This window comes from Mixophyes fleayi, chromosome 7 (assembly GCF_038048845.1).
Source record: "Mixophyes fleayi isolate aMixFle1 chromosome 7, aMixFle1.hap1, whole genome shotgun sequence".
NCBI classification, from domain to species: domain Eukaryota; kingdom Metazoa; phylum Chordata; class Amphibia; order Anura; family Limnodynastidae; genus Mixophyes; species Mixophyes fleayi.
In genome coordinates this window covers 105,778,115-105,802,048 of record NC_134408.1, presented here as the reverse complement: position 1 = coordinate 105,802,048, position 23,934 = coordinate 105,778,115, and the positions used below count along the sequence as shown (strand labels likewise).

General features: G+C 39.6%; 1 protein-coding gene across 3 annotated transcripts in view; it reads left to right on the top strand.

Moving 5' to 3' along the window:
- TRPM2 (transient receptor potential cation channel subfamily M member 2) overlaps window positions 1–23,934 on the top strand; it is a 168,724-nt gene that overhangs the window by 53,049 nt on the left and 91,741 nt on the right. For all 3 annotated transcript variants that reach the window (XM_075180247.1, XM_075180246.1, XM_075180248.1), the window contains exons 13-17: window positions 50–179; window positions 5,079–5,224; window positions 5,744–5,856; window positions 22,011–22,248; window positions 23,438–23,556. In XM_075180247.1, the coding sequence (XP_075036348.1) occupies window positions 50–179; window positions 5,079–5,224; window positions 5,744–5,856; window positions 22,011–22,248; window positions 23,438–23,556 (746 nt within the window). The remainder of the gene's footprint in view (window positions 1–49; window positions 180–5,078; window positions 5,225–5,743; window positions 5,857–22,010; window positions 22,249–23,437; window positions 23,557–23,934) is intronic.

Below are 23,934 nucleotides of genomic sequence, written 5' to 3'. Positions count from 1 at the left end.
GAAAAAAATCTAATTATTTATAAATGCTTCTTTTTTTCAATATCTCTAGTGCCGTGACTGCATAGCAGCTGCTCTCGCCTGCAGTAAGATTCTAAAAGAGCTCTCCAAAGAAGAGGAAGACACGGACACATCTGAAGATATGTTGACCTTAGCTGAAGACTATGAGCAAAAAGCAATTGGTACATGAATGGTTTTAAGTGATATTTAATTTTATCTGAATCCATGATGACATTTTAAAATGCATTATGAATATCTATATTGCAATTTTAAATGGTTTCAATTGTTGGTCTTTACTGTCTGTAAAATAAATCTAGATACCAGCATAATTCTTATGTTATTTTAAGGCAAATACCATATAAGAAATATAAAAGCCTTTAGATGGCAATGTCAGTATTGGCTTCTTGCATTTGTTTTCTGGAAACCTTTTAGTCATACAGTGGAAAAAGGAGAATTGAGGAAAAAGGTAAATGCTGCTTTTTGATAATAATAATAATAAAATCGTACACACAAGCATAATCAGCAAGAATTTCCTTTGACATTCATATTAGGTGCACTGCTAAACAATTTAATAAGCTTGGCAATGCCAGGAACTTTTCATGGTATTTCTAAGGCCATTGTAGGTATGGTGCTCCAAATTACTGCATTCCAGCTTATAGATCCCATATATATTTGGAGCACCAGGCATAAAATATACTACAGTACATTTAAAGATTACCCATGTTTTTTCCAACACTTACATTTTCCTCCTCATTAAATTTTCTGACTGTGCTTATCACATTGACTGTGGGAGGAAATCTTTGTTGACCATGTCTCCGTGTAGAACAAACAGCAGCAATTGCTTGCCTTTTATTAATAGCTGGTTTTCTGAACTTTCTGGATAACAGATTTCCAGATAGCAAATTGCATACCTGTGTATCAGTTTTCTAGACATAGCAATACACAAAACAATATTCCGCTGACATACATGTAATACAAAACAACTTGCTGATCCACCTTATTCAGAAATTACAAGTTTCACTTCAAACACATATTTAAGCATATAGCATTATATGATTAACATCTAGGTAATATAATACACTGGAAGATGTTTCAACAGATAGTGGACTTCAGAAGGGACTTGATCAAAAGAGGTTGAAAGGATATTTACAACATAGCAACTTTAGACTGGATTTAAATTTCAGTGAGATACAAATTAAAATCTGTCCTAAGAAATTATATATTATTAGGACTTCATTTAGAGTTGAACAGGCAGGGGCAGTAATTGCAATTTCACTTGTGATTTAATTAGATGTGGATTCATCCCCATGTTTTGTGGGTAACAGATAGCTGGTGCAAAGATACATGATGATTATGCTGATGACCACCAGCAGCACTATCTAGCTGGTTGCCAGTAGCTAATTGTGTATTGACCTCACCAGCTGATATTACTTAATTCATTAGCTTTGCAACTATATTATATTAAGTCGGAGCTGTGTATTTACTTTAGCAACTGGTCATTTTCATTTGGACTTCTATAAGAAAAAAACTACCATTGGATTTTTAAAGGGATAAACTTGGCATGTGGATGTGTTTGTACTTAATTACAGTTTCTAAGAAAGTGAGAAAACTCTCACTTATTAAATCAAGACACTATACTGTTGTGTAAATTACTTTATTACATTATTATACAGTGTACAAATAGGGTAATGGGACTTTAGCATTTACTACAAACAATGCCAAGCTGCATCTCCATACTTGTTGTTAGGCACAAGTGTACACATTTGTGCGCCTGACATACATGTGGCACAAACACTGTTTTTAATTGGATGCATCTTGTGATACATCTGGCTCAACAAACATACATAAGTAGACATTTTTTTTTTGTGTATGTCTTTTTCTGCTTACGGTTGGAATGCAATTGTATCCAACTGTAAACTAGACCTTAGAGTATAAACCATAATTTTTTACTGCAGCGAGGTTTGAACTGATGTATATAGAAAACTTGTAAATCTTCGTGGGCTCGTTATTGAGAACATTTCAACAATCCTTTGGAACTCTATAGGTAATAGTATATTATTTGATATGTCTTCATATATGTCATGAAATCATTGCATCTACTGCATTTTTCTATTTTAATTGCAGGTCAGTATTGTTAAATGAGTCCTTCAATAATGCATATTGTCTAGAGAAAATATTACAATACTGTAGGTCAGTCACTATATATACTTCGATGTTGTTCTAATTTAAAATGCTTAGTTGATATCAATTATTAAATTATAGTTGTTTTTACATTAGTTTGACAGATTGTAAGATCCCTTTAATTACAACCATGTTTTTAATGTTTTACCCATAAATGTATCATGCTGTCTAATTATTCCCTTTAATGGCAAAAAGTAAAGTGATAGCTACCTTTATTGAAAATAGAGAAGAACTGTAATTGGTAAGCATATTTTCTTTGTACTAATCACCATAAATGTTTTTCAACTATATATTTTATATAAGTTAAATTCTATTTTAGGTTTAATAGTGCTTGTAGACATTTTCAATGTCATTTTTGTAGATCAATTATATAAGTAATAAGTATGGCTGCCATGTGCCTCAGGTTTTATTTTATTATTTTGTTCATGTGGATCTGAGTAGAGCAGTGCATTTCTGAATTTCCTAATTTAAAATGGCAATGGATTTCAAGGCAAGGTTTGCCTTGAAAGCCATTGCCATTTTAAATTCCCTCTGCAAAGTCGCCAAATATCGGCAACTTGCAGAATCTGCTACTTAATACATTTACCCCCTAGGCTCCAAATTAGCAGGAGGGAAAACCACGAGAAGATGAGAGCTGTCCCCTCCCATCTCCATTCCCTTAGGATTTGGGAATCTATAGCTTCCTGGATAAACTTAAAATATCCTTGCAGGTTGTAATTTTACTAGTGGGAATTTTGAGCTGCTTAAAAAGCTCTTGCAAGGGAGGTTCTAGGTTGTTGGTGATTTTTCTGAGTCTGGGTTTAGAGTCCTGTCCCAAACCAGATCTAAAGGGTGACCAGATCACAGTCCTGTTACCTGGAAGAAACTCAAATCCATTGTGATTCCTGCACCATTTCCTGCAACTAAGATGTATCTGCAGTACAAATCCTATCTACCCTTCTTGCTGCTGGAAACCTCTGCTAAACCAGAGTTGCTCGTGGGTTTGGTCACCTAGTGAGCCTGCTGCAGTAGGGAAAATGGGGTACAGATCCCTACCAAGTTGATAAAGAGCTTTTGGACCGAGCGGCCTTGGATCATCAGACAAGAAGAGGATTGCTTCATAACTGTCTTTCTGGCATTACAGTACACTGTGTGGCTCAGTGACAGAGACCAGTGCTCCAGAGGAGAATGTGAATAACCCCTATAGGGTAAGGTTGAGTAGAGTAGTTCCTGTGAAGTGCACCCCTGGCTTTTGTTAACTTTATTCATTTCTGTGTAACTTGTATATGCATATACTGTATCTATTGTTGATATAAAATAAAGTACTCTTGTACTTTTCCAGTTGTGATTCCAAACTCATAGAGGTACCAGGTACATAATTCAGTTTAGGCTGACCAGCTAGCACTACATGTAAGCCTGGTATTCTCATACTGATTCCCCATTGATAAACATGATTAAGAGGCATAGTGAAACATATAGCTTTTTTTGGATTTAGTACACACAGAAGCAAATGCATTCTACATTTATCAATGTAGCTTCTATTCACTAGAAATCTACATTATATAATGGCATTCTAGTTAAAATTGGGAGCTTTATAAGGAGAAAAACAGGTCCAAAGTAACCATTACTTAAGCCCATAAACAGCACTTCTCCCTCCAGTGGTCCAAAAGGAATCAAAATTGCCTAGAAACTGGCCACAGGATTTACAAAGTTTTACATTGTTCAAATGTGCAATGCAAGGTTACCTTATTGTTAACACAAATTATTCAATTTCAGATTTAATATTTATCAAGTAGATATGGAGACACTTTCGCTATCTAAAAATTTGTTTTGGTTTGTGAGCAGGCAAAAAAAATCTAAAGAGGTGCACTGTGGAATAATGTAAACATGACATCAGCATCCCATCTTCTGCCACTTTAGAACCATTCTTTTGTTAAATTATGGCAAAGAAATGCGCTTCTCCACCTAAGTTGCCAAAATGAGTCGTCCTAAAAGTATAAGACAAGACCTGAGGGTAAATGTATAAAACATAGGTTTCTGCAAATCGGCGACTTTAAAGGGCAAATTTAAAGCGACAATGGCTTTCAAAGGCAAACTTGGTGTAAAATGCAAGTGTTATTATGGAGTGAAAGGGCTGTGCACCCTTCCACAAGGCAGCAAACGTAAAATGCACCCTCTCCACCCCTTCATTTAATTTTAATCATCTTGCTCTATAAAATTAAATAATTTTTTTGTTTTGTTTGCTTTTTGCTGCTCAAAACTAGTCACACTGGTGTTTCTGCTCCATACTGAGCAAGGAACATCACTATTATGCACAGGGCCGGTGCTAGGGTCCATGGCGCCCTAGGCACTTTGTCAAAATCGGCGCCCCCCCCCACAAAAATCGGCGCCCCCCCCCCTGCCGCAGGAACACTTTGAAAATCGTCGCCCTCCTCCTTCCTCCCTCCTCCCCACGTCTTTCCTTACCTTGCCTCAACACCGCCGCCTCTCTGCTCTGTCTGCTCCCCTCCACTCACTGACACTGTCGGGCCGTGATGATGATGTCATGCCCGACAGTCAGTGAGTGGAGGGGAGGAGACAGAGCAGAGAGGCGGCGGTGGTGAGCAATAGCCTCTTTCCCCCTCCCCGTGGATTTATCTGAATGCTTTGCGGCGGCCGTGAAAGGTATGGTCAGCGGTCGCCGCACAGTTTTAAAGTAATTTTCATTCTGTGGCGCCCTCCAGGCGCCCTCCAGAGCCCGGCGCCCTAGGCAACTGCCTAACCTTGCCTAATGGGAGCGCCGGGCCTGATTATGCACAATTCCTCCTACTCAGTAGCCTCCAGCATTGTGTCTTTGTCTTTTGAAATGCTGACTCATTTTAGTGATGTTAAATAATTCTCCAAATAGCTGTAATTAACATATGTTTTTCCTGCAAATTCAGGTATTTTCACTGAGAGTTACAGGAAAGATGATGAACGAGCTCTAAAGCTTCTTATACGAGTTTCTGAAACTTGGGGACAAACCACCTGTTTGAAATTAGCTCTTGAAGCTAAAGATATGAAATTTGTATCTCATGGCGGTGTTCAGGTTTGTTTTAATTGCTAACTATACTTTATAATGTTACATAGTCTAGCAAATAGTAAAGGGCTTATGTTTTGAGGTTGAATAACACATCTATGAATACATGTAAGTGATTTTATCATTCCACATAAAACTTATTTGAAGAGTAATTATGAGTTTATTAATAATTAAGGTATTAATGATATTTTTAACATATACGCTACTTTAATATGGATTTGTCAACTTAGAGAAAAAACTATAAAAATAAACAAAATAGCAAAAGATAACAACAAAACAACATAGGTCAGAGTGATAGTTGCAACTAAAGTTTGTCATTACATAGTTTACATTATAATCAGTTGGATGCTGGGCACTCTATACCCTTTGTTTCAACTCTGTACTTTGTCTTATCACTGCCTACTATAATTTTAAAGTGCTACATAAAAGTTGGTGTTTTATAAATACTGTATCATATTAATAATAATAGCAGTAAGAATTTCACTTAAAGAAACACAGCAATAATATATATATATTTTCTGTGTACAGGCATTCCTTACAAAAGTTTGGTTTGGAGAGTTGAATGTTGACAATGAATTATGGAGGGTGATACTTTGCATGCTTTTCTTTCCTCTTCTTTCTACTCGTCTATTGACATTCAGGTAAGTAACTAATAAAGCATGTGCATATATAGTTTATGCATCTAATATTTGTAATATTGAGGTATCCCCAAAAAAAGCCAGTTGTTATTAGGTTAATATGTGTTGTGTGATGTACTCTGCAAGCATCAACTTAAATATAACAGTTTTTGCTCAAAATCAACCATTAGATTGTGGGCAGGCAGCTAAATTAGCAATCCATCTAAATGGAAGTGCATACATATTTTGAGAGATTTGATATTGTACTCACGACCTGTTCTAACACTATGGTACTGCCAGAGTGTGTGTGTGTGTGTGTGTGTGTGTGTGTATATATATATTCACCTGCCCCTCTCGATTATCTGGGGAGAGAAGGACAGTCATTTATGCATGGGAAATTCCCATTTTGTGGGTATGCATCCTGGATACAGTAGGAGTGTGCTGTGACCTTAACTATGTTGCTAGAATATGGTGTTTGAGTAAGCAAAAAATAAACTAATATATATTGGAAAGAGTGCACTGTGGATCACATAACAAGCTGAACTTATCACAGATCATTCACAATTTTCTCTACAGCTATGATGTATCATTCCTTGCAATTTTAAAGAAGAACCTTTATTCTAGAGTCCAACTATACATTAATTTTTTTGTTACTCCATTTTCATTTAGTCCTGATCTAGAGTTTGACAAAAGTTACTTAAAAACCAGGGCCAGATTAAGGGCCACATGGGCCTGGGGCTCAAAATGATAAAGGGCCTATTGTCAGAAAAACCGTACCACCGGGGTGTGGCCAGTGATGTGTGGGTGAGGCCAGCTGTGTATGGGTGTGGCCAGCACCATGGAGGGCATAGTTTGCACTTCCCTCTATCCACTTACATCTTCCTCCCATCCTTCCTTATATTCCTTATATAAAGAGTGCACCACTAACTAGTTTACACAGCTTGTATGTAAAGTGAAGAGTGGAAATACGTGCCAGCTGTCCTCATGCCGGGACGAGCTTCTGGCTAATCAGGATAGTCCCCTAAAATCAGGACTATCCTGATGGAATCGGGACAGTTGAGAGGTAAAGATATGATATTTTATTGACCATTGAAGACAAAAATACAAACAATGGTTGATTATTTCTATTTATAAAGTATTTAACAAAAACATACATTAAAAATGCTCATTTTCAGAAAACACTTAAAAATTAAGCCAACTACACAGTGAAAAAGTCCTTTATTGAAATAGTCTCCCAAACACATACTCTCTTTAAACTCCTTTATAGCACACCTAGATCAAAGGGGTGTCCTCTTTGTTCTAGGTTTGCAGTCAAAAAGAATAAAAAAGAAAAACATAAGAACACTGGAAGTACTGCTTCTGACAGGAGCTGCTTTGTAAATAACAGGCTTAGAAGCAATAATTATGACCATAGTGGTTTCATTCTTATTGGTCAGAGCATGGGAAAGCCTGATTGGTTAACGGTGGCTATATACACTCAAGGTTTAGACACAATGAAGATACACTGATAAAATGTACTTCATTCATTAATTGTATTGTATGGGTTTATGAGCTAGGGTTTGTTATTTAAGGATCTTGGTAAATGTTATTAATAATATTAATTATGTGAATATTTACTTATTATTTTGGTTTAGATTTTCCATCTTACTAAGAATAGTAATGATGATCACATTTTCCGTAGCAATAATATAAAGTGCTACTATTTGTAGCATGCCTTGATTTTCTGTTTTTTGTTTTTTTTATGGTACTCCTATATTGTATTTACTTACCTTCAAACATATGGGAGGTTGTGGTGCTTTTGTTAAAAAGCAATGAAGCAAGGGTGTATGTAAGGGAGTAAGCAATGTAATTATGGGCCTAAGCAGAAGTCCAAGTAAATACTGATCTTTGTTTTAAGAGCAAGGGGTATATTTACTAAATTGCGGTTTTGAAAAAGTGGAGACGTTGCCTATAGCAACCAATCAGATTCTAGTTATCATTTCTTTAGTACATTCTACAAAATGACAGCTAGAATCTGATTGGTTGCTATAGGCAACACCCCCAATTGTTTAAACCCGCCGTTTAGTAACTCTTCCCCCAAGAGTGTATGAAAAGCTTTAAATTGTAATAATCAACAGTTAGAATGTTTAGAAAGCTCTTAGCTACACCCATGCTTTGTCTCAAATAAAAAAAATCATTCGGTCACCATATACTTTCAATAGGTCATATTTTGAGCGTTTCCTAAATCATGCACAAATGGTAGTTTAATCTGTGACTCCATGTTCTGATAGGTGGAGATGCTGAAAACATCACATGTTGAGGGTATTTGATGATCAAAGTTAGTAAAGCCCTAATTTAATATACCTAAATTTATACTGGAGTGGTGAGTTGTGATCATGGACTGCTTTCTAGCATAGGGTTACCAAAACATATATATTTGTTTTGGATATTTACAGTATTTGCTCCTATGTTATACCAGACTTTCATCAAAGTGATAGCATCTAGGGGACAATAAGGATAATGGAAGACAGGATAATGGTTTCCAACTTACATGTAACTCCTGTGCCTCCTGGTGCCCCCCTGCACCTGCAGGGGAAAGCGGTGTTACACCTCACACTTAGACTTATCTCACGTATTCCAGGGTTTCTTCTCGATACAGTTCCCATCCATGATAGTTTAAACTTTCAGGTTATGGGTTCTTGCAGGGTCCAACAAGGGGTTGACTCAGGAAATCCTTACCTGATACCCTAAAAATACTTGCAGTAATACACGCACACTCACAGGTAAAGGAGGACAAGCCACTTGGCATATTTATTAGGTTAAATGCATGATTATCTATTGACTGATGCTTTGTGACTAGTTGATTGTGTTTGTAAGTGTCTTATGTCTCTACTTCAAGTGTCACTTTATTTAAAAAAAAATAAAAAAAATGAGTTATTATTTACATAGGCCTGTGCTAATTAATGTGCATTGTTATTAAATACATAAATTAGGAAGCTCCCTATATGCTGTCCCCATCCATTGTATTTTCAAAGGACTTTCTAGAAGTCCAGCACATTCCACTCATTGCAAGCAGCAAAGATTTGCTACTCCCACAATAGATACTTAGTAAAATATAAAGCTTCAATATATTGTCATATATAATTTTTCAGCATTGACCATATGCAAAATAAGAATTATATAAAATAATTCCATTGTTCTGCATTTTAGATTCAACCCTTAACATATATTCTTATCGTCTAGAGTTTTGATATTAATATTTGATACTATTATCATCTTTTGCAGCCCTTTTGCTTCCAAGTAACTCACTTGGTGGGGAGATGGGTGGTAGACCTTTTCTTATATTCTCAAATGCAGTGCCACCACTTCACGCTCTCTCTCCAGGCTATAGATTCTAGCAGGGTCTCCTAGGTTTTAAATGGGAAAATCTCCTCCCGACTCTCTGTATATAACTTGTGGGAAAACACACACTCCAGAGGAAATCTTATTTAATTAACATGCCTGGCCGAACTTGGAGCACAGTGCAGAAAATGAACTAACAGGCTCATTTATTGAAAAGTGGAGATAACATTGATTTTCTTTCACTGCTTTTTGCATACCGCCTTGACCTATCCTTCTTCATGAGAATTGTTGCCTTTTGTGGCCCATAATTGCTGCATGTGTTGATCACTGTGCTGGTTAAGCCAGACATACATGCATTGCATCTTTTGTGTTATGTTGTATCACCTCGGTGAGTGTCAACCGTTTACACATTCCGGGCCTGATTCATCAAGGAGCAGATCTGAAGAAATGTCTGTTGATGAATATGGGTATAGGTCTGCTCTGCTCCCGCTATCTTTACTTTCCATTTTGTGTATCTGGTCAGTTTTTATTCTGTTAATACCTATTCCTTCCTCACACTTTTCAATTAAACTGGAAGCTACCACCTGTGCTGGTGTTGCAACTGTGTGTAGAGGTCCTCTTATTTACTGAACCTACTATATAGACTCATGGCTGATATTGGTTGCTTATAGATTTTCTTTCTAATACTGATCATTATAAATAATAATATGTTTGAATTGCGTGTTTTGTATTCCAATTATAAACTGATTGGGTAAACTGGGGTTAGATTGCAGGATACTGACAAAAGTAGCCTTCCCTCCATGACTATGTGACTAATTTACTGAAGCTCAGCGGCCGTATTTTACCTGCATGCACCAACAATTGCAATTGTGCCCCCCCTGCACGTCATCGTGGTTTGTCCGGTTGCAAATTTGCTCCTTTAGCTGTATTTGTTCCTAACTCTAAATAGGCCCAACGTAGTCAGACACATTGCATGTTTGCTTGGAGCTGGTTTAAAAAAACGCAAATATACCGGATGCGATTAACAGCGTTAGTAGGAATGCAGTCATTGGAAATAATGCATTCCATTTTCACACTCGATTGAAGGCTGTTGCCTTCCTATGGAAAGGGTGGCAAGCTAGAGAGCTGATTTTGTCAGTCAGGCACATGGATGAAGTATCCTTTAGGCAGATCCAATCCATGTTAGAATTCCTTTATTTTGCTTACCACATTATATCCCTATAGGTAAAGTTTTTTTTTGGAAATTGTAGAGGGTGACAGCTGGTTTGATTAATTTGGTAGTGCCAGAGGTTTTTTCTGTTTTTCCGTCATGGTGGATATGGAGCTCTTTGCGCTACCTCGAACATAACATTGGGTTACTAGCTGAGAGTGTGCTGGAGAGTGTGCTGGATATCAGGAACGCTTTGGCTGATGTACTTTACCGTTTCTAACCAGGTGAAATACAGGGGACCTGCTCCTTGTGCTGATCTTAATGGTAACCCTTGATGTGTCAGCTGATCATTGCGGGTCGGTGGGTGATGGTTACCGATTATGAAGCTTTGTTATCCAGCACAGCTTTTTTGCTGGCCTTTCGGGTCCCTTAGACTACATCTAAACTCTCCCCCGATTCGGGGCTATTGGCTAAGAATGTAGTTTTAATGCATCTATGATTTGCAAGTTGAACAAAAACAAAATTGATCTATTTGGTGAGGGGTGTGGAGTCACGGTGGAGACACACTCTGATCCTGTCTTCTGCCCAGTAGCACTGGCTAGTGCTCACTTGTTGGTTAGGCCTATTAGCGAGCAAATTTGGCTGCTCAACCTTGACTCTACACCTCTAATCACTTAGGTTTTATCTTTAAGAAATGTGTTAAAATGATAGGGCTGCCGAGTAATTCACCCATTCCTTTAGAATGGATCCATCCACCTCAATGGAGGTATCAGCAACTAATACATGGCAAGAGTTCTGTTTGGCCACAGGATTCTTCCCATTTCAATCTGTGTCTCTGTTAGGCTCATTTCGGAGAATGCCCTGGGTATCGTTTCAACAAACGTGTACATTGAGGCCAGAATGGCCTCAAAGCGCCTGGGATTCTGCGCCAGTTGGCAATCCCTATGTTTGTTTTTATAGTGTTAGTTGGTTGGATGAACTTGCATTTGCTTTTGTTGCCACCATCATTTATATAATTTAAACTGTGACCTTAGAGTATCAAAATTTAAATCTATGTCTTATTTAACATATTTAAGCAATTATCTTTATTCTATGTGTTAGAAGGTGAGTATATTAGTTGCTTTGCATTTATTGATTACAATTGACAGTAAAAAGGATAAAAGCACTGAATAATAATGCAATAACAATACACATGCACAGCCAACAATGCAGTGATGCTGGTACAAATGCAATGTAATAATAGTAACTCACCGCCTGTATAAGGCTTGAAAAAAACATGCAGTCAGAGAATGTATTTGCTATGAGGACCCTTTGGAAAATGCAGAAACAATGATAAGGGTGCCAGATCCTACATTTGTCTGATTTGAGGAAAGTTGCAGGTAGTATGTTCAAAGTGAAGATTAACAGAAGATTCAGCACACTATAAGAACACATTGTTCCTCTACAGATAGGCGTAGATATAGTGAAAAGGGGCAGAGTAAACCCTTGACTAGTAATCACCACTAATTGTGCAGTAGGATAGGTGAGGGCGGTAGAGTCGCAGCATTGTAGTACAATGAAAGGCTAACTCTGTCTTAAACAGATTGTCTGAAATATAAATAGCTCTGGATGTAGTGCAGTGCAGTGTTACGCAGGTTACATAAACTCTGCCATTCCTCTCTCACAGGATCCCTGACAGGCTATTCTTTGGTTATAGCAGGCTTCCTTATGGGATTGGCATTACCCACTGGTGGTCTAGTAGCTGGCTCTAATAGTGCTTTCTGCTATGCTGACTGGTGGCAGGACTTAGACAGGTTATGGATAGAGATGTTCACTGACCCCCGTGTTTTGGTTTTGGTTTTGGTTTTGGATCTGGATTAACTTCGTGCTTTGGTTTTGGTTTTGGCAAAACTACCCTTGCCTGTTTTAGTTTTGTTTTTTGATTTTTCTTCAGTGCAGCCTCAGGAAACACACAAGCACATGTTTCTGGTTGAATAGAGGCTTTGGGTATGACTTCAGACCGGACTAAGGCCGAATTTACTCATCATCTGCCACTCTCCTGCATATCTCTTTCTTTTTTTTTGATCTGGATCCAAAGTCACAATTTCTGGAAGGCTCTGATATCATATACTTGCCCATCACAGCTCAGGGTTGCTGGAAATTTTAGTTTTTAGCACTAAGGTTGAGCTACAGTGTGTCCTAAAGCCGATAACCCCTCCCATGTCGATCAGCTCTGTGGACCCACTCAACTCTCTGGTATGCACTAGGTGCAGGAGTTACATAGAGTATATAAAATGTTTTGATTTTGTACATCTTTGTGTACTTTAGTATAGTCAAGGAGGTGTCCGATTTTAGTAACCTATACTCTCTTCTCACTGACAGATGTAAATTTCACTGCCCATAAATATACTAATGGTTGGCAAGCCAAATCCACCCTCACATTCTAAGGAGTTTATATACCGTAACTAAATACTAGTGAGCTTGAGGATACATACAGTGAGAGGTTAAGTTTTGTAAATATCATTGTAAGAGCAAAGCTTATTGGAGGCAAAATGAAGAATAAACTGATTGATTAAGGAAAGTAAAGCAAAAAAATGAGTAACTTTGCACCTTGGCAAAACTATGTAGCATTGGAGGGGGAGGAAAATTTAAAATGTGGGGACAGATTTATAGTTGGGGTAAGGCATGTCCTAGATCAACTTTAAATGTTAGTGTGAAAATAAAACTATCAACTATTTGTGTGCTACCTCAAAAAACACAGTATTTTCCTTATGTGCAAAATAATAAACTCATTTGTACCCCTTGCATTGTAACATAGCTTTGCCAAGGTTCAAAGTTAATATTTTTTTTTTGCTATACTTTCCTTAATGAATAAGGCCCAGAATGTCTCAAATATTTCCAAAAGCTAAACTTAGATATCATAGTTTGTGCTGTAGCAACCATAGACAACACACAAAGTCACCCCTAGGCCAGAATAGAAAGACTTTACATCGATGGGAGAAACAAGAACAGAAAGCAGAAATGTATTTCAGTAATTTCATGCTAAAATAACAAAATCAATTGAGTTGATTTTTATATTGGTACATATAATTTGCAAAAGATAATAATAATAATAATAATAATAATAATAATAATAATATAATTTAAAGATAAAACAACTTAAAAAAACTGCTGTAAATCTTAGAGCACAATATTTTTTCTTATTTCAGGAAAGAGGAGGTAGTTCAAAATCATGTTATGAAAATAGAACACAATGCTGGGGTGTGTTCTGGGGAATCGACACCAGGGGAAACAAGGAAAAACGGACTGACATCAAGTTAAGTATCTATAGCTAACCATAGATACAGATACCTATACCTTAATATAGATATCTATATCTTAATATATATATATATATATATATATATATATATATATATATGTGTGTGTGTGTATATATATATATATATATATATATATATATATATATATATATATATATATATCTTTCTTACTCTCTCTTTCTTTCTTTCTCTCTCTCTCTCTCTCTGTGTATGTGTATATATATATATATATATATATATATATATATATATATATATATATATATATGTAAATCTATATATTTATCTATATATGTGTATCTATCTATCTATCTATCTATCTATCTATCTATCTATCTATCTATCTATCTATCTAATGCAGCAGCAACAATACAAAGATGTTTTCTCTAATCCTGATACACCACCATGGCCATGTACAAATCATACAGAAAAGGATTTGTCCATCCCCCCCTTAAAACAAAAGACAAAATAGGAGCAAGTGCATGCTTTAAATGGTCACCACATCATGAAATAATAATTGTTGCCTGTCATAAATAAATAATTTTTGCCCCTATTTGCGATCAAATAGTATTGTCAATATAATTATAAAATAATTTTGCCCCTTATTATAATGATGAAATAATATTATTATCTTAATATAATTATACACTAATCCCCCCTCCTACTATATTAATAAAAAAATTATCTTTCATCTAATTTGAGGGACACTGCTACCATGGGGTGTAAGATAGATGCAAGAGCTAGACACTTAGGAGTTAAAATGTGGAAAACAAAATCTCCTCCCCTCTACAACCCATTACCAACTGCTCCTCAGTTCAAACTAAGTGCCCTGGGCGATTTTATACAGAGCTGCATAAGGCAGCCATGAGTTCATTTCTTCATTTACTTTTATATCTTTAATTAACTGTGACTGCTGCAGTTGCAGCGACATCAGCTCCCAAACTGGAATGTATTTCTACTACTGAAGACTGAGGCATATGATGCAGTGCTTTAAACTCTTCCCCCACTTGTGGAAGGCTCCAGAAGGATCCTTTGTTCAATGCAAGAAGTGGGGACAGTGGGGGTTCATTATTATTAGCTCTGTTAGGCACTATGGATGCACTCTGGACCCTATTGGAAGGTAGGATAGAGTTGGACAGCCTCAGCAGTCAGTCCCTGACCCCAGAGGTGGAACTACCAAGCTGTGGGCCCTGGTGGAGGTGAGTGGGGAGGAGGGAACCAGGACCCACAGCATGCTAGTTCCCAGTTCAGTGGGTCCCATTATCTCCATGGGCCCCGGTGCACCGAACCTGCTGCACCAATGGTAGTTCCACCACTGCCTGACCCAATTCGGCAGCTGTGCTGATTAATGAGCGTAGAGATGGGGCAGATCAGATGGCAAACCCTGTGAACAAAGAGTGGTTCCCACTAGAGACAGCTTTGTTCTGGTGTGGGATTCTCTGAAGGCCTAAGTTCCTAAACATTTCTCTCTTGTAATGAAATTATGTGTGTGTGTTGTGTGTACATAGATAGATAGATAGATAGATAGATAGATAGATAGATAGATAGATAGATAGATAGATATAGGGGAGTTGACATTACACCATTAGCTACAGGATCTCTGGTCCTGCAAGGAGTCAGAGCTTTCCATCAATGTACTAGAACTTGCAGCTTTGATAGACACTCTGACAAATGCTCAGTACTTCCTGAAATGCAGGCTGATTTGCATTTAATTGGACAAAGCTACAGCTGTGGCATATGTAAATCTGTCACTCACCAGACTGTGAGTGCTACTTCTCGTGTGTTTAGGAACCGTGGCCGTCCGCCATCCTGAGGGTCTGCGCATGTGCAGCCCTTTCAAGCCTTCAGTACCTGTTGCTTTTCATTAATTGGCTGATCAGGCAACACTCCCTATTTAAAGCACCTGAGGTCAATACCTCGTTGCCTGATCTTGGAGTCTCATTACTATGAGCCTCTGAAGGTGTTCCTGTGTTTCCTCGTATATTCAGCTCCTGCTGATTCCTGTTATTCGTGTGTGGTTTCCGGACCACTTCAACTCTCCTGTGTTCATCGTGTCTGCGCCAGCTGATTCCTATCCGCTGCCTCCGTTGTTTCTACAGAGTTCCTACTCACTTCAACTCTCCTGTGTTCATCGTGTCTGCGCCAGCTGATTCCTATCCGCTGCCTCCGTTGTTTCTACAGAGTTCCTACTCACTTCAACTCTCCTGTGTTCATCGTGTCTGCACCAGCTGATTCCTATCCGCTGCCTCCGTTGTTTCTACAGGGTTCCTGCTCACCTCAACTTCCCGGTGTTCATCGTGTCTGCAGCCAGCTGATTCCTATCCGCTGTCTCCATTGCTTCTACAGAGTTCCAGTTCATCTCAACTCTCCTGTGTTCATCGGGTCAGCGCTCCGCTGCTACCATCTCTGCTACTGGAGTTCAGACCGCCTCAACTCTCCTGTGTTCTTCATGTTCCAGTTCCTTTTACTACTGCTTCCAGAGTATTGCCTCGTTCATGCTGGTTTACTTGCTGTGCGCTGCACCAACTTGATTACCGCTTCCACCTTCCAGTGGTCTCTCCTCCTGCCGGCCTTCAGCCGTTCAGGTATCCCTGTACATCTCTCTGACAGCTTGCTCTCCTGAACCGCGGTATGCATACTTCTCATTGACTTTGCTTGTGATTGCATATCTAGCTGGACTGAGTTGTGTTCTCCTCCGGAATCCTTTATCCACTGAGACTATCGCTACCATTGACTTTGTTTCCTATTTGCCTGGATTGTTATTGTGACTTTGTATACTTTAGCAGTGCTGCTCTGTTATCATTGTATTGTGATATCATCGTGGGATCAAGTCCTGTGTGCCCGTGTATACTCTGCATAGCATTCATCTCCTCGTGCTCTCCTCACATATATATTGCAGTGGTACAACTTGCTATATGCAGACCACTGATTCCTGTTCCCTGTGACACCAGTTTCCAGTATCCTCTCACATAGCAGTGGTACAACTTGCTATCCGCAGACCACTGACTTCCCTGTTATCTACCTCCACCTGGATTCCATTCCTTCACCTAGACAGTGGTATAACTTGCTATACGCAGACCGCTGGCTCTCACTGCCTCCTCGCTACCTCTGGACATTCCTCCTCACTATAGCAGTGGTACAACTTGCTATACGCAGACCATTGACTATCCTCACGTTTCCTTGTCCATCTGGTTCCTCGTGTACAGTTATATACTCATTACCAGTGCTGCTAGTCATAGACTTTTCCTGAGCATTCTCTCACCATCTGCTGTTCCTCCCATTCCGTTGTCACCCTGCTACCAGAGTACCTATTACCACCTATATTACTCTGGTAAGCCACCATCTGGTGATTGCCTGGGCAAAGACTCCTAGTGCCCGTGACAGTAAGATCAGGCCATGACAGACCCAGATGCGGAACCTACAGCTAAAGAGATGCTGCAGCATCTGGTCTCCCGAATGGAACAACAGGATGCTCGCCAACAACTGTTGCTGCAATGTTACCAGGCGTTAGCCTCCCAAGGAACGTCTGTGCAGAATATCACAGCTACTATTGATGCTCCTGTGATTTCCTCCGTTTCCCCAGTGCCATCCCAGGTGTCTACGGCTTCCACGCTTCACCTGCCTACTCCGTCAAAATATGATGGAGACCCCAAAACATGCAGGGGGTTTCTGAATCAATGCTTAGTTCATTTTGAGCTTCAACCTCAAAATTTCTTTACTCATCGTTCCAGAGTGGCCTATCTCATTTCCTTGTTTTCTGGACAAGCTCTCGCATGGGCATCCCCCCTGTGGGAAAGAAATGATCCATTATTACAGGATAGTGCCAAATTTATTTCCACGTTCCGAAGTGTATTTGATGAACCAGGTCGTGTTATTTCCGCTGCATCCAGCATCCTCCGTCTACGTCAGGGTTCTCGTACAGTAGGCCAGTACGTCATTCAATTTAGGATATTAGCCTCTGAACTTCAGTGGAACACTGAAGCGTTAATTGCTGCCTTCTGGCAGGGGCTTTCTGATAAAATTAAAGATGCACTGACTACTCAAGAATTACCTACTTCTTTAGAAGATTTGATTTCTCTTTGCCACCGTGTAGACATGAGATTTCGCGAAAGAGAGTCTGAAAAAACAACTTCAGTCAAAGCACCTCTTCGCTCAAGTCCTCAACCTCGCCTAGCTTCATCTCCGGTGATACCCATGGAGATAGGTCGCTCCAAATTAACTTCAGAGGAGAGGGACCGAAGAGTAAAAAATAGACTTTGTATCTATTGTGCTGATTCCACGCATATGCTCAATTCATGCCCCAAAAAATCGGGAAATGCCAGGCCCTAACCAGTTCTGGAGAGGTGAAGTTAGGGTCCCTGGAGTCCTCTCCTTGTTCTATGAAATTAAAAGTCTGTGCTTTTGATGTTACAGTTTCCTTTGCTACCAAATCCTTTAAGTCCCAAGCACTTATTGACTCTGGAGCTGCGGGACACTTTATTTCTAAATCCCTCGTGAATCAATGGTCCCTACCAGTGATTACTTTGAAGACACCTATTACTGTGACTGCTATCGATGGATCACGCATTATCAATGGTCTCATCACCCAGAGTACGTCTCCAGTAACCCTTCAAATCGGTGTATTACACCAAGAAGAAATTTCACTTTTAATTCTTTCTGTTACTACAAGTCCGATTGTATTAGGCCTTCCATGGCTTCAACGTCACTCTCCCCAGATTGACTGGCACACTCCTCAAGTTACGTCTTGGGGAACTGAATGTCATCATCGTTGTCTCTCTCAAGTTGTTCCATTCGAAATACAGCAGTCGTCTATTTCACCGGGTCCATCAGGTCTCCCTCCACAGGATCCTTCATTTACGGATCTGTGCGATAAGGTTCAGTCAGAACGCCTTCCTCCTCATCGGGCGTTCGTGACGTCCTCGGACGTTGAAGATGGATCTCAGGAGTCATCTTCAAAAAGTCAATTTCTTGTGGTTTACGGTCACCATCCGTCTTTTCCGGAATTTCCTGCCCTCCCTCCCACCCAAGTTCCTGCTGTAGAGACTATTTGTCAAACCTTCAAAAATATTTGGTCGCAGGTCAAAACCTGTTTAAAGAAGACTTCTGCCAGATATAAGTCTTTTGCAGATAAAAAGAGACGGGCTATTCCACCACTGAAAATCGGAGAACGTGTTTGGTTATCAACCAAAAATATCCGTTTGAAGGTCCCATCTATGAAGTTCGCTCCTCGTTTTATTGGTCCATATAGGATCATTCAAGTGATAAATTCAGTTTGTTTCAAACTTCTACTTCCTAAGAACCTTCGTATTTCCAATGCCTTCCATGTGTCTTTGCTCAAACCTCTTATCATCAACCGTTTCTCGGTCCCTTCTTCAGCACCTCGGCCAGTTCAGATTCATCAAGAGGAGGACTTTGAGATTACTCATATATTGGATGCAAAAATTTCGCGAGGAGTTCTTTGTTTCCTCGTTCATTGGAAGGGCTTTGGTCCTGAGGAGCGTTCATGGATCAAAGCAGAAGATCTCAACGCTCCAACTCTTCTTAAGAAGTTCTATTCCAAGTTTCCGGACAAACCCGGTTCCAGGTGTTCTGTGCCCACCTTTAAAAGGGGGGGTACTGTCACTCACCAGACTGTGAGTGCTACTTCTCGTTTGTTTAGGAACCGTGGCCGTCCGCCATCCTGAGGGTCTGCACATGTGCAGCCCTTTCAAGCCTTCAGTACCTGTTGCTTTTCATTAATTGGCTGATCAGGCAACACTCCCTATTTAAAGCACCTGAGGTCAATACCTCGTTGCCTGATCTTGGAGTCTCATTCCTATGAGCCTCTGAAGGTGTTCCTGTGTTTCCTTGTGTATTCAGCTCCTGCTGATTCCTGTTATTCGTGTGTGGTTTCCAGACCACTTTAACTCTCCTGTGTTCATCGTGTCTGCGCCAGCTGATTCCTATCCGCTGCCTCCGTTGTTTCTACAGAGTTCCTACTCACTTCAACTCTCCTGTGTTCATCGTGTCTGCACCAGCTGATTCCTATCCGCTGCCTCTGTTGTTTCTACAGAGTTCCTACTCACTTCAACTCTCCTGTGTTCATCGTGTCTGCGCCAGCTGATTCCTATCCGCTGCCTCCGTTGTTTCTACAGAGTTCCTACTCACTTCAACTCTCCTGTGTTCATCGTGTCTGCGCCAGCTGATTCCTATCCGCTGCCTCCATTGTTTCTACAGAGTTCCTACTCACTTCAACTCTCCTGTGTTCATCGTGTCTGCGCCAGCTGATTCCTATCCGCTGCCTCCGTTGTTTCTACAGAGTTCCTACTCACTTCAACTCTCCTGTGTTCATCGTGTCTGCACCAGCTGATTCCTATCCGCTGCCTCCGTTGTTTCTACAGAGTTCCTGCTCACCTCAACTCCCCGGTGTTCATCGTGTCTGCAGCCAGCTGATTCCTATCCGCTGTCTCCATTGCTTCTACAGAGTTCCAGTTCATCTCAACTCTCCTGTGTTCATCGGGTCAGCGCTCCGCTGCTACCATCTCTGCTACTGGAGTTCAGACCGCCTCAACTCTCCCGTGTTCTTCATGTTCCAGTTCCTTTTACTACTGCTTCCAGAGTATTGCCTCGTTCATGCTGGTTTACTTGCCGTGCGCTGCACCAACTTGATTACCGCTTCCACCTTCCAGTGGTCTCTCCTCCTGCCGGCCTTCAGCCGTTCAGGTATCCCTGTACATCTCTCTGACAGCCTGCTCTCCTGAACCGCGGTATGCATACTTCTCATTGACTTTGCTTGTGATTGCATATCTAGCTGGACTGAGTTGTGTTCTCCTCTGGAATCCTTTATCCACTGAGACTATCGCTACCATTGACTTTGTTTCCTATTTGCCTGGATTGTTATTGTGACTTTGTATACTTTAGCAGTGCTGCTCTGTTATCATTGTATTGTGATATCATTGTGGGATCAAGTCCTGTGTGCCCGTGTATACTCTGCATAGCATTCATCTCCTCGTGCTCTCCTCACATATATATTGCAGTGGTACAACTTGCTATATGCAGACCACTGATTCCTGTTCCCTGTGACACCAGTTTCCAGTATCCTCTCACATAGCAGTGGTACAACTTGCTATCCGCAGACCACTGACTTCCCTGTTATCTACCTCCACCTGGATTCCATTCCTTCACCTAGACAGCGGTACAACTTGCTATACGCAGACCGCTGACTCTCACTGCCTCCTCGCTACCTCTGGACATTCCTCCTCACTATAGCAGTGGTACAACTTGCTATACGCAGACCACTGACTATCCTCACGTTTCCTTGTCCATCTGGTTCCTCGTGTACAGTTATATACTCATTACCAGTGCTGCTAGTCATAGACTTTTCCTGAGCATTCTCTCACCATCTGCTGTTCCTCACGTTCCGTTGTCACCCTGCTACCAGAGTACCTATTACCACCTATATTACTCTGGTAAGCCACCATCTGGTGATTGCCTGGGCAAAGACTCCTAGTGGCCGTGACAAAATCATTAGGAGACTTCAGGAGCTCCCTAGAGATGGCAGAGTCAGTCAACATCATGAAATGGGTGTAACGGTATGTTCCAGGGTTATCTATGACTGTTGAAGTCAGGATTATGAAAGCTAAAGTTACCTTGAAAGCCATTGCCATATTAAATTTCCTCTGCAAAGTCGCCTGAATATTGGCGACTTGCAGAATCCGCTGTTTAATGCATTTATCCCTGGATCCTTGAATGACCAGTACCTGCTTTTCTTGCTTGATATGGTCAGATAGCTAAAGATCTACTGGACTAGACTTCTAATTTACGGATGATGGATTATCTTCTAGTTCGTTCCAATACACAGAGCTGAGATTTGGCAGCAACAAAGCAAACAATTGCCAGTTGAATTATAATTGTTAATCTTCAGTCTTTCAGGTAATTGGTTCCATAAAATATCTCAACTCACTGTACCAGATCAGTGAGAGCAGCATGGAGCATCAGACGAGCAGCTGTGTTAGGCAGCCTCAGTCCATAATTTTTGCCAGATTTTATTGTTTTAATGTTTCCTTAGGGCTTAGTTCCTCCCATCTGAATTATCTGGTGCATAAATCCACCAATCTACAGTCTATAAATAATTATGTTACCTTGGAGACATGCAAACCACTCTCATTAGGGCTAGCTTTACACTCCTGCTAAATAGAGATGCACCACCTCCAAATGAATGCCTGCTTCCTCTGAAAGCTGGAATAAATAGCATGCTGGAAATATTTTGTTAGCTATAGACACAACACTTTCAGACATATTATTTAGCTTATATACACATATTTTCATATCAAACAGTGGATTTACAGTTTGTTTAAAAAAATACACATTAATATAAATGCAGTTGTTATGAACATGTTTAAAATTTATTTTATTTCTATTTTTAGACCTCAAGCAACCAAGGCTAGTGTGTCTAAAAAGACATATTGTATGACCTTCACTGAACGTTTTCAAGCTTTCTTCATGGCACCCGTAGTCATTTTTCATTTAAATATCTTATTATACTTCGACTTTCTCTTGCTTTTTGCGTATGTGCTAATGACTGATTTTCAGCCAGTGCCATCCTGGAGGGAGCGTGTAATTTATTTCTGGCTCTTTTCACTGGTTTGTGAGGAACTAAGGCAGGTAGGAACAGAGAGAAAAAATAAATAACAATAATAACATGTATATGAATAATGTAAATACATTTAGTCTAATTTAGAAATGTCATACAGAATTGTATATGTTGAACTGCAAAATATATATAGGTGTAATTTGACCACTTTATTATATGTATTTACTATTGCTTATGTTCCCATAGAAGAACCTGAATTTGTTGCTGAATTTACTATAATGTTCCTGGAATAATTCCAGGATTTCCCAGCACTGATGTCCAAATATCATGTTTCATTCAGACACTTTTGTAATCATATTAAGGGAGTAAGCATGTGCCGCAGATACACATACCACACTGTTTAGCAGATTCACTAGGCTGTGTGTGTGTTTTTTTAATCATATACCGGTCCTCTCATTTGTATAAAACAGCAGGAGCTGGACTCATAGGAGGAGATTCAATTCAGCTTGAAGTCCTGTTGTGGCCTCGTGTGATGTGCTTCTGTGCGAATTTCTGGGTAATATGATACATAAGACATCACTTTTTTTTTATGCTCACACCTCATCGCGCGAGGCTCCAACACGGAATTGGATCTTCGCCATGGAACATGTATTCAATTTTCTAATATCAGTGTTTGTGTTCCTTAACACAATTCATCCATGACTTGCATTTTGCTGCCATGAGTGTAGTTTGATTGTATTTTTGGATGCCTTTAAAGAGGTATTCTGAGGTAACTACCTAAGGTAATAGATTTGGAAGGCACTGCAAAATATCTGGAGTTAATTTTTTAAAGAATACTATTATATAATATATTAATGAAAAATGCATGGTTTTGGTATTATTGCTAGCTTTAATATATAAAGTAAATACATTTATACTTTTAAAATGTCTCATTCATTTTACAATAGTCATTCATGTCAAATGCACCTCCAAGTTGCCTAGCAATGCTATGTTACAACCCTGTGTATGATAGCAATAATTTAAGTTGTTAAGTTGTTTAAGTATTAATTATCCACTTGAATTGATACTGGTAGTCAATTATAAGAATTATAAGAAGCAGCGTACTGTAAGAATAAGGAAGAATAAGGAGGGCTTACCACAACATTATATAAGACTATATTCACTTGATTTGACCTATCCCAATATAACCTCTCACAACATTAGTATACTGTCATGCATGCAATTATTTTCATTGCTTAGAAATATGTTTTGTCTTTGCAGTTGATAATTGACCCTGATGGATTTGGACTTTTGAAGCAAGCTTCATTATACATCAATGACTTCTGGAATAAACTTGATGTTTGTGCCATTCTGATCTTCATTAGTGGTTTGATTTGCAGGTAGTTATGAAATATGTTTTCCTGTTTATTTATTGCCTACCATATGCAGGATTGGTGGAAGACCCCAGGGCACCTTGGGCTCTTCCCCCTCAAATACTGCCATCCTCTTTTCCTCTATGTCAAACGGAAAGTTTGGCACTGTACTGTGACAGCATAGCTCAGCACCACAATCCCAGCTCACTGCTACTAAAAGGTAGCAGCAGGCAACATTACAGATAAAAAGCTATCGGTTGCTGCTCCCCCGTATAAGCAGCAACTGATAGCAACCGATGTGCCCCCACATTAGGCCAGCTCCTAATGTGGGGGCACCAATAATAAATATAAAATAAAAACACTGCATGATTCACTAATTCATATGGGCCCCTAATTAGTGCCTTT